The sequence below is a fragment of the Podarcis pityusensis genome, assembly GCF_964106645.2.
Source record: "Podarcis pityusensis genome assembly, chromosome: 8".
Taxonomy (NCBI): Eukaryota; Metazoa; Chordata; class Lepidosauria; order Squamata; family Lacertidae; genus Podarcis; species Podarcis pityusensis.
The window spans coordinates 19770766-19782540 of NC_138033.1; the positions used below are offsets into that span (position 1 = coordinate 19770766).

An 11775-nucleotide genomic window follows, 5' to 3' on the forward strand; every position below is an offset into this window, starting at 1 on the left:
ATATAGCCAGACGCCCAAGAGATTTTTTTTGTGCCCTTCCAAAATTTTGTCGTTCCCTTTTTAGAAAAAACAATAATCCCCTATGCTGCCTGCCCCCCCCCCCATTTCCCCAAACTGGTTTAATGGTTCCCCCCACTGTGATGCCATGATCCTCCAAGGCCCACCAAACATTTTCCACTTGAAGGCTTAAAAACATTTTTATTGACTCTGATGTCCCCTGCCCCAATATTTTCTTCCTATTTTTAAATTTTGTTTAATGACAGCCCCCAATAGGTAATTCTATGATGCCAAAGGATTATTTGTGGTTCCCCAAAATTTTCCTCTCGATTTTTTTTTACTGACCGTTCCCCTGCTGTGATTCCGTAATAAGCTTTTTGTGTCACCTAACCCTCAACAACCTTTATTTTTAAAAGGCTAAGTTGGCCATGCCCTAGTTTATACTTTGACATGCCCCCAGTCGTCGTCCCCCAGCTTATCCCTGGATCAATGTGGCCCTTAGCTCAAATGTTTGTGGCCTGTACTGCCTGCAATTTGCTCAAAACAGTATACATCATGGACGGGTAATAATAATAATAATAATAATAATAATTTATACCCCACCCATCTGACTGAGTCTCCCCAGCCACTTTGGGCGGCTCCCAATCAAATGTTAAAAATAGTACAGCATTAAATATTAAAAACTTCCCTAAACAGGTAACGTGTGGCCCTCCATATATTGCCAGACTACAGCTCCTATCATCCCTATTGACCATCCTGGCTGGGGCTGATGAGAGTTGGATTCCAATAACAGCATCTGGAGGGCCACCAGTTCCTCACATCTCCTTGGTGAGACATGGCTCCTGTTACGTGCATATGCTCTGGGTAGTTTTAATGCAAGGGACAGCCCAAGGAAAGCATGGCAGACAGCCAGAGCCTTTGGGTCAGAGCTCTTATCTGCTGTGATGCAGAGACCTGCGAGCCCAGAGAAACAGCTGCCACCAGTATGATGTGGAGGAGGCTGATAATCACTTTCCTTCCCGAAATACGAAGCACAGCCAGACATGTGGGGCTCACGATCACAAGATAAGGAACTCCCAACGTGTCAGTCCATAGCCTCATAGCAAAGCTGGCATTGCATTTTTTTAGCAATTAGTCACGCCAAGCCAACATGTCTCCCCGCCTCTAAAATACCTAGATCAGTGGTTTGAAATTCCTTTGAAGGAGAGCTGAAATGAGCACAGGTGACCTGGCTTCAAAGGGAAAGGACTGTTCTCAGAAATGCCATGTGGATGCCATGTGCTGCACCCACTAAGCCACATATATTATTTCAACATTGACACTTTTCAGGGAGGAGCTTGGGAGTACTGTCTATCTCTGCATCACCCTGCCCTTTTCCTGAGATTGTTGGAGATTCTTCATCAGATGCCCTCACTGAACTGAGGTGCTGCAACTCTATAATTGCCTGTCAAGAGTGGCACGTCCTGGGCCTACATTCCTCTTGGCACACGAATTTCTTAGTTTCCCAGGCCTTAAAAAAACTTTCAGCCTCTCCCAGATTATGAGTGGCTGCTGCTATTGAAATTTGGGGCTTCAAAGTTTGCAAAAGCGGCCCCATCTTTCAGGTCAAATTCATGACGTTAGTCACATGCTTATTCTGGATGTTTCGTTTTAAAGCAGAAGCAAACAAATTTCTTTTGGGGGGAGGACAGGAAAAACAGCTGGGAGGGAAGGAGAGAGTTTCAGCAGATTTGTTCAAGGTCCCAGTTCAGCTCAGGAATCTGTTCCAGACTTGGGCCCTGTAACTGCTTTTGCTCCAAAATAAAAGTAGCCAGGTTAAGCACGCTTGCTGAAACACATGGCTAATAGCAACTGGAGTTTAGCCCTTAAGTGTGCCAACCTATATGAGCTAGGCTTTCAACTGGTTGATTGGCTTTTGTGTTAACTATTCATTTATGGGCCCCTGCTGTTCCACTCAGTGGTGTTCAGGACGCCAGCAGTTATGCAAATTCAGTTAAACAGAATACAAAGCCTTATCTTGCATGACCCAATTGTGGGATACCATTTGCTGGCTGAATTGAAACAAATGGGCATTTGTCTATTTTCAAATGACTCATCTAAGGATTATTTACTATCAGAGCAGATGAGGACCTCAAGAACTCATCTGCCTGAGTACTGGGAGAAAAGGGCAAGTTCATTCTTCTTAGGCATAATAAAGTTTCCTCGGTGTGTTCTTTGCAGCCAACAGCATCACCTACTGTTGATTTGCACAAAAAACTTGTTAACTCAGGTGCACGTTCCATATTATATCACACTGCGGTTGGTTTGAAAAGCTGGTGAGAGGAAGGTAGAAGTCCTATTAAAAGGCTTCTTCCTCTTTTTGGAGACTACTTTGTTGTTAAGGAAACATGTGCAACAAGGCATGATGTCCATAAAGTTCTCCACTGTATATGGGCAGTATGAAGCAAACTTCCTGTCAGAAGTTTCCATTCTCTTTAGTATTTTAGATCTGCGGCAGCTTCACGGCAGAAGTGACAGAATGCTATTGGACTCATGTCTGGCTGGTGGCCTTCCCTTCATGGAGACAGTGGATAGAGAGTTTTTCTCCCTCTTGTGACACCAGAATTCATGGACATCCAAAGGTTGGAAGATTCGAGAGATAAAAGTACAGGGCAGCCTCAGCAAGGCCTCATCTGATGTTCTTATGATAGGAAGACCCCATGCTCTAGTATTCTGAGAGAAAATATTCTCTGCTCATTCCCTCCACATTCTGTGCAGACTAACGGTGAAGTCATTCTGCAAATATGGAGCCTTAACATAGCCAAAACAGCACTACCCACAAGAAAATGGTACCAGCAGATTTGTTGTTAGGGGAGCAGGGATTCAACCGTAAGTTGGTTCCATGCTCATCAATATAGCCAATTTAATGCATGCTATACGTGACTGAAAGCTGAGAGAATGAATGGGTAGTGGGAAATGCTTTAGTGGGGCTCTCGTTTAAAAAACAACTGTCATCCCTGTGTGGTGGAAAACGTTTTGCTGTATTTATCCCTAGATAGCCTAAGGTGTACGGGCAATAAAATGAAGCATGAATACAATGTTGGGTGTTGTAAAAGAGCTGTGATGTCTGTGAAGAAGCTGCAGAGGAATTTGCTGACACAAATAGAGGAATCTATGGCCTTGTTCTTCCTCAAGCCTGTCCCTGTGAAGTTACTTTTGCTCTTCTGATAAGGTCGTTGCCTAGATACTTGACTGCAACTCTGCTTATGTGGCTTCATTTCTGTGCATGTGTAAAGCTAAGGCAAGCGAATGCCTCTCTAGAAGCCTGCGTGATTTATAGGCCTGTGGACTCCTGCTGTTCTGCCCAAGTAAATCTCGTGTCAAACATTTCACAACTGGTGTAGCTAATTGAAGAAAATCCACAGAAACTCCAGCGGGTGCAGAATGCTGCAGCGAGGCTCCTCACGGGGTCTCTGCCATGGAGGCATATTCACTCAGTGCTTTTCCAGCTGCACTGGCTCCCGGTGGAGTACAGGGTCAGATTTAAGGTGCTGGTTTTGACCTTTAAAGCCCTTCACGGCCTAGGACCCTCGTACCTACGGGACCGCCTCTCCTGGTATGCCCCACGGAGAGCCTCAAGGTCCATAAATAGCAACACTCTAGAGGTCCCGGGCCCTAAGGAAGTTAGATTAGCTTCAACCAGAGCCAGGGCCTTTTCAACACTGGCTCCGGCCTGGTAGAACGCTCTGCCTCATGAGACCGGGGCCCTGCAGGATCTGATTTCTTTCTGCAGGGCCTGTAAGACAGAGTTGTTCCGCCTGGCCTTTGGTTTGGAGCCAATTTGATTCTCTCCCCCTCTTTCTTTTTTCTTTTTCCTTTCTCCTCCTGTGATGAGGCTGTATTTTAATATTTTATTGTTTCAATATTTTAATGTTGTATTTTAATCTTGTTTTGAAATTGTATTCATTCAATTTGTTTTATTATTGTTTGTTAGCCGCCCTGAGCCCGGCCTTGGCTGGGGAGGGCAGGGTATAAATAAAAATTATTAATTATTATTATTATTATTATTATTATTATTATTATTAAACCTAGCAGCTACCTAAGGAACAGAGGAAGACGGAAGCCTACTCAAACTGTGGTTCGTGGAAGCACTTCAAAATCCTGCAAATTAGCATGCTTTGGGATTGTGCTCCTCTCACATAACTGCTGATAAAACAAGATTTGAACAAGAACTGAATCGCTTTATTCTTCTAAACAACTTCAACAATGTCAATAAGTTAACACTAGCTTTAAACTGAAGGCCCAACTCAGCAGCTCTGCTCATGCGTTACTCATGTGTTGGGCACACCCTCAGGTTAACCCCTCACCCACCCACTCCCAACACATGGATGTCTTCAAACCAACCCACTAAACAGGCGCAGGTGCTCATGCATAAGGGTTCCTTTGCCAATCAATCAACTATGTTGATTGCAAGGACATGGGAGTAGGGGGCTACCCCGGGGATGTTATGTTGAGGGTGGTGCCACAACACAGCCCTGCTCCAGCTTCAACATGTGATTGCCCTTTATACCCAAATAACTCGGGAATATGGCTGAAGTTATGCAGGAAAGGCACATCCAATTTTTAATGAAAAACAGTTGCAGGAGGCTGTGAGTCAGGGGAAGGAATGCGAGAGGGAGGTTCAGTGCCACAATACCCATATGCTTTCCCCTATGAGTGAAAAAGCAGGTTGGGATAAAGTTTGAGAAGAAAAACGGCTGAGGAGGAAAGGATCTTTCTCTCTTTTTCACTATCCCTCCCCCCATCCCTCCACTCAAACCTGCAACCTCCCAAAGCTGCTTTTCGCTTGAAAAAGAAAATACAGGAGACAATTAATGTGCCAGCTGAATAAAAATCTGCTTGCACTTGAGCCCTAGATCAGTTTTTTTTAAAAAAAAATAACAATAATCAGGCTCAACAATTTGAACACCTGAAACACATTGCTGTAACAACACTGGAAGCATTTTATCTTCAACTACATCAGGTGAGTGAGGAGGGAGAACAATTCCACCTAGAAATGTAGGACACATATTTGTGGTTCCTATAAAGAAGAACCTGGGACTGGTGTGCCAAGAAACTCAGTTTGTAGGGCTGTTCATGGAAGCGGCTCTTTGAGAATGGGCCATTTGGCGACATGAAGCCAGCAGCAAGTAGAAGCTTCATTGAAGCTAAGGGCTTAAGTCACTCAATGGGACAAGAACGTCAGAACAAAAGAGAGGAACCAGCAAGGGAAGGAAGGGAAGACTCCAAAAGTGCATTAGAAACTAATTAACTACAGCCTAACAAGGTTCAAGTTCTAGGATCCTGAGTCAGTTGCCCAACAAGGGATGGCTAAGATGGTATTGCATAGATAGCACCTGACTCAATCAAGGGACAGCTAAAGCAATGAAGCTTACAATATTATTTGAGCTGTCTCCTGAAGAGAGGAAGTAAAGCCTATTGGCTACAGAGAGGAGGTCAGCGCCACAGTCTTCCCCTGTAGTTTCCTCTCCTTTAATGCTACAATGAAGAATGCACCAGGTATGCAGGTTGAGGGATGCCTTGCACACATACAACTCTTCCAAGCCAATATGGGGTGTCACAGGAGATTAACAAAACAGGATGGGGTGTCTTTTTCTAAGGGTGCGCCAAGGGCTGTAGCAACCATAACCTCTATCTGAAATGAACCTCTGCAAGGATGGATAACCTGTCGCAGTCGTGTTGTTGGTGGACTCCAACTCCCATCAGCCCCAGCCAGCATGGCCAAGGATGCTGAGAGCTGTAATCTGGAAACATCTGGTGGGCCACAGGTTACCCACCTCTGGCCAAGAAGCATGGACACCACGTTCCTGACTTCACCTTCTAGGCTTAGCCCATGCTGGTGACCCTGGAGGCAGCTTTAACGTGTATCTGTGCCCCCACTCCAGGTGATGCATGAGTTGCAATGGGGCCAACAACACTCCTGTGAAGGTCAGCATGTGATGACATGAATTCCTTAGAGCGGGGATAGCCAACGTAGTGCCCTTGAGATGGTGCTGGCTACCACTCCCATCACTCCTTCCATTGGCCATGTTTGCTGGGATGAATAACATCTGGAGCGCAACATGTTGTGTACCCAGCCATAAGAGGGACACCATATGGGAAAAATAAATGATGGTGATGGGATTGACCATCTCCCCCAACCCCCCTGCCCTGTCTGATGTCCCTGCGAAGCTAGAAAAAAACTCTTACATTACAAAAAATAATGTTCAAAGGCAGGCCTGGGATCATCTTGACAGGTACAGACCAAAATATGGGTACACACACCCCAGAACTCCTCTCGCCTCTCTAGTAATAAGGCTTGGCCACATGGGACACAGCATATAGCTGGGCTTACAAACAGCTGTCCCCAAGAGTCCCATTTCCTTGATGCTGTGCAACCTTGGAAGTCCCAGCAAAGAAGCTTTGAGCAAGTCCATATGCCCGACGGTTGACATATCCTCGTATAGCCTCTTGGTCACCATGCCCTTGTACAACCAGCTGCCGGAAAGCTGGCATGTCTTTGCCAGCTAGATCTCCATTGTCCATTTCATCACCAGTGACCGGGACTGCAGCCTGCAAAGTAGGGTGCAAACATTTGTAGTAGACGCTTCTCAAAAGGATCCCGGCTACGTAGCAGGGCAGGGCTGCGTAGAGTGCGTGCGCCGCAAGGTGGGAGTCGTAGTTCAAGGGAACGGTGTTCCAGAGCCATGAGACAGCAAGGATGGCGCTGTCAACCAAGAGGAACGTGTAGTAGATTGCAGAGCGGTAGCATGTCTTCCCCTCGGCCACATTGAACCAGCAGAAGTAGAGAATGACGGCCACCACAGCCCGATAAGGCCACTCCAAGGCGGTGCGTTCCATGAAGTCTGTACCTTGCAACGTAACCCAGAGAAACATGGCGGACCAGACTGCCAGGAAATGGAGGGAAACGTAGCTTGGAAAGACCACCGCGAAGAGCGCCAGGCACAGGATGCGAGGGCACACCAACAGGAAGTTCCACAGGAAGTAGATGGTGGAGGACCGGCGGCCCAGCTTGTGCTTCTCCCGCAGGAAGCTGCGCAGGGTTTGGTGATAGTCCAAGAGGGCCCAGGCGATACACAGGAAAGAGGTGCAAATCCCAAGCACTGAAATGAGAGGAGGAAGAGACCAATCAAATCCACACTACACAAAGACAGGCACTGGTGCTACTAGGAAGAACATGCGGCCTGCTGACATTCTCAAGTTGCGTGTAAAAATAATAAGAATCCAGTACTTAAGACTGAAAGGATGCATTTGAAACTATGTGGGCGATATCTGTCGAAATCTGAGATGCCAGGGTGGGTGACAAAGTGTACAGAGGGCACTGATAGAACCACAGAATTGTAGAGTTGGAAGGGGACCTGTGGGTTATCTAGCCCACCCCCTGCAATGCAGGAATCTCAACAAAAGCATCCACAACAGACGACCACTTCCATAACCTCCTGTGGTCTTGGGGCAGGTTTTTAGTGCCCTGAACCAAACTATGTGATGTTGGGTCGGTAACTGTCTCTCAGTCCGACCCATCTTGCAGGGTGGTTGTGAGGATAAAAAAAAAATTAAGCAGGAAGAGAATAGAATATGCTGCCTTTACCTGATAAGAAGAAAGACAGTGTGAATTAGCAGAAGCAGCCAAAAATAATGGCCAACAAATGTATGTTTATGGCCTTTAAAATGGCCTTTGGGGGTGTATTAGTGAGGTGTTATGTTATGCATTTTGTGTTTTTTCCTCTGTAAACCACCCTCTGATCTTCCCATGAAGGGCGGCATATAACTTTAATAAATAATAATAATTTTGCTATTAGTGAATGTGATGTATACGAGTCACCTGGGGTGGTCCTATTTTCTCTGTACCTTTTAAACTGGTCTGTTGCCCTCAGGTGTGAAGTATGCTTCAGCTACCCACCCACCCAGCTTCTCCACAAGGAATGGGAGATGCCATCTTGTCCTTTGTCTCAGCAAAATGCCTTGGGTTGCGCCCAGCAGGGTGGGTTGGTGTGTTAAAGAAGGGTGGGTGGGGGTGGTGGGTGACCTCATTGCAATGTTTTTGTTTATTTGTTTATTTTTAAATAAATAAATTGTTAGGTTTAATACCTGCCCTTCACCATAAGATCTCAGGGCAGGTCATAATGACATAAAATATAACAGTAAAAACAATTTAAAAACAAATCAGAATCACAATTACAGTGGGTCCTAAAATATACATCTCGAGTGTCAAAAGCTGCATAATTAAGGTGCCAAACACACCTCTGGGGGAAGGGAATGCCAGGACTCAGGGGCCACCACAAAGAATGCCCTCTCTTGCCACCAAGCCACCACAAACTCTGGAGGATGGAGGAACTACCAAGAGGGCACTCACTCTCTGCTGATTTTAACATCTGAGAGGGAAGAAGGCCGTCTTTCAGATATTTGGGGGCTGAGTAATTTAGAGCTTTAAACACTAGTCTGTTGCCCTCAGTTCGTTGTTTCCCTTCATCTCGTTTGTATTCTGTACATGAAATGGGAGAGAGGCCCTTCTTCTTCTTCTTCGCCTCAGGTAGCAAAATCTCTTGGGCCTGCCCTGTTCTTAGCCATGGTTCGAGACAGGCACCTGGTTGGTAATGCGAGAATGGGATGCTGGACCAGTGGGAACTTAATAGGCTTTTCTTGTCTTCTTACTGGATTTAAACTGAAATGATCTACACAAACCACACAAGGAAACTTTGGGAACCAAACAAACCAGTCCTTTATCCTGCACCCTTCTGGACGGACACTCACCCTGAAATATCTCTGCTTTCTTCGTGCATAGGATAATGTAGAGCCCCAGGACGAGCTGAGGGGCGCTTTCCAGGAAGGTCTCAAAGAGGCGCAAGAAGCTGATGTCATGCGACAGGAAAACAGCATAAGCAATATCTTTGTCTGCTTTCGTCCGGCACACGCGGAAGCCCACCTTCAGAACATAGAAACACCTGTGAAAAGGGAAGGTGACACCAAGTTCATAGGGTGGGTCATGAAGGAGAGCCAATGTGGGGGTGGCAGGTGAACTGCGGAAATCCAGCTCAAATCCTCACGAGGCCCCAAACCATACAGTAAAGTGACCTGGGGGTAGTTTCCCTTTCTCTCTGCCTCACCTACCTCATAAGGTTGTTGTGAGGCTAAAAATAGGAAAGATCTTCGTGAGAAGGGCAGGTCATAAAAATGCAATAAATGTTGTTGCATGCCACCCCAATCTCCGAGTGATGAGAGATTCAAGCAGTGAGCGGTGAGAGATTCAAGACACTTACCTACGGTTCAGTTTCCTTGGAATGACACCACCCACACGAAAGAAAGAGCTGTCAGCAGACTCAAGGGAACCCCGAGGTTTCCAAAAGTACAAAAACCCCACAACCTTTTGCATAGGTGAAAACAACCCTCAGGGTTTTTGACCTGAGGCAATCCAGTCACATGAGTGGCATATAACAACAACAACTTATTATTATTATTATTATTATTATTATTATTATCCAAATAAGTTAAATAAGGATGATCACACTCACTGAGCAAGGAATGCTGATTGACTGTTGGGGGAACATGGAAACTGGGCAGAGAAGGGAAGGGAAGCTGATTGTCTGGAACATAGAACAGGGCATGCCACACTGCAGAATTTTGTTACAGGCCTCACCTGCCGATATTTTACTTGTCTGATTAACAGATACTATAATCACCCTACATTCTAGGAGGTAAGATCAATCCTCCTTGCATAGCCCAGTCTCCAAACTTAGGTTTGTATAGAATCACAGATTATTTTGCTGGGTTCCATAAGCTAAAAACAGACCTAAATGAGGGGCGGGGGGCTTGGCTCCTAGGAAAAGAGAACTCCCACATCCTATCACAGAACTTCACGGTACTTGCTCCCCGAGTACCTTACAGCAAGGGACACAGCATCCCTGATTGTCCTTACCTGTACAGGTAGCCCAGCTGTAGGATGTGTAACACAAGGAGGGTCCGCCGTGCGGGCAGCGCTTCCATAAGGTCTGGGGGGTCACTCCAGTACCAGGCGCAGCTGAAGAACTGCGTTACCAGCGACGACAAGGCCAACAGCCCCAGCACTAGCCCACCCCAGTGGTAGTCCCCGGCCTTCAAGTAGCTGGCGGCCACCCACGCGTCAGCGCCCAGGTCCACCAGAAATGCAGCCGTGCCCATCAAGGCAAAGGCTAGGTCCCAATAACGGTACCGAGGCGGCCAAGGTGCGTTGCAGCTGGGACCACAGCCAGACCATGCCATGGTTTGGGGGCCAACAGGTCCAAAGTGGGTCTGCGGTCCCTAGTGCCAACTCCAAAGGGGGCGGTCTGCAATCTCGCTGCTGCTAGTCACTTAGAAAAGGGACAAAGGTCCCCCACCTCAATTGCATCAAATTTTTTCCTAAAATCAAGTGAGAGCAACTTAACTAAGGCTTGCCCTAATGTCTCCTTCTTTCACGTGGGTGGTCTCCCTCCCAGTCGTCTTTTGGGGGAGGTATAGGGTCCAGGAAAGGGGTCTTTCCAGGGACAACAACCCCCCCCCTTTAAAAAAAATCCCCTACAACTTCCAAGAAATCCTTCCTTCCTGGACTCTTCGAGGGCGTCTCTCTGAGCCGCTATGTCCGGCTTGCTCCGCCTCCTCCGACGGCTTCCCCGCGGCTAGCTGACCCTACATGCTCCCCAGTTCTCCTCCTCCGCAGTCCTGGATCGCGCAGGATCCTTCCTTCCTCGACGACGGAAGGGGATTCGCTCTGGGTAGGTCGCCGGCCGATCGCCATGGCACCGTCAGCCCGCCTTTCTCCTCCTCCTCTTTTCGTCTCTTCCCGCGCTCCAGGCCTACCAGAAACTTTTGCAGACGGAGCGGGCTGCTGCCTCCACCTCCTACCGGCTTCCAAGCCCTCCTCGGGCCGGGCCGGGCCGAGCCTCCTTGGGCTGGGAGGCGGCATAGCAAGCGGGACAGAGCACGCCCATCACCCGCCCAGCAAGAGGGCAGGCCTTCTTCTCTCTCCAGGGCCCCACTCGCCGTCTAGTCTTGAACAGACGTGGCTGTTTTGCTGGTTCTTGTGCAACTGGCCTCGGGGAAATCACACACCAGGCTAAAAAAGGATCAGTCATGGCTCCGTTAGCTGAGATTCCGTTATGTGAAGCATTCATGTGCATATCTTCATTTTTATTGCATTTCATTTTTTAGAGGTTGTAGAAAGATTATTGCTACAACCTCTAAAAAATAAAATGCAATAAAAATCAAGTTGGTTGTACTTGGAACGAAACGTCAATGGTTTTTTTTCCTTATTTTTTATAAGTGTATATTTTGATTTAACGGAGGGTAGTGTACATGGAAACTCAAAGAATCGTAGGTTTGGAAGGGACCACACATTTGAAACCTGGGTCTCTGGGGTCCTAATCCCAAAAGTTTAATAGCTACACCACTGTAGGAAAAGCCCTTCCTCAAGTCTTGTCTGGTTTACAAATGGCTGAAGGCAAAAGCTTATGTGGTAAGATGTCGCAATACATACCCTTTGACTTGGACTTTAAACATGCAGTCTCTGTGACGAGAAAAAAAACCAAGGTTTGGGTTTTAAAATGTACAAGTGGGACCTGCAACAAAATATTGCAGTGTATTTTCACCTTGCAGGAGTGCTTCACTCTCTTGCTCGCTCGCTCACTCTCTCTCTAATTTTATTTAATTTATGCCCCATCCATGTGGTTCCAGGCCTATTTGCCAGTCAGCCACGTCCTCTAACATACTACATTCCACCCCTCCCTT

General features: G+C 46.9%; 1 protein-coding gene across 1 annotated transcript; it reads right to left on the bottom strand.

Moving 5' to 3' along the window:
* Positions 1-4196: 4196 nt before the first annotated feature.
* XKR8 (XK related 8) lies at positions 4197-11134 on the bottom strand. The gene is made up of 3 exons (XM_081015448.1): positions 9950-11134; positions 8788-8978; positions 4197-7139 (listed from the first exon to the last, which is right to left on the bottom strand). The coding sequence occupies exons 1-3, from the start codon at positions 10270-10272 to the stop codon at positions 6367-6369; spliced, it is 1287 nt and encodes a 428-aa protein (XP_080871574.1). The 5' UTR covers positions 10273-11134; the 3' UTR covers positions 4197-6366.
* Between the last annotated feature and the right edge of the window lie 641 nt (positions 11135-11775).

Bases quoted from the DNA above. Each gene is read 5' to 3' on its own strand.
- XKR8 (XM_081015448.1), bottom strand. From the start codon at position 10,272: ATGGCATGGTCTGGCTGTGGTCCCAGCTGCAACGCACCTTGGCCGCCT. The intron at 8,979-9,949 runs GTAAGGACAATC...CCCTTTTCACAG, and splicing joins CAGCTGGGCTACCTGTACAG to GTGTTTCTATGTTCTGAAGG. The intron at 7,140-8,787 runs GTGAGTGTCCGT...CTCTCATTTCAG, and splicing joins GAAAGCAGAGATATTTCAGG to TGCTTGGGATTTGCACCTCT.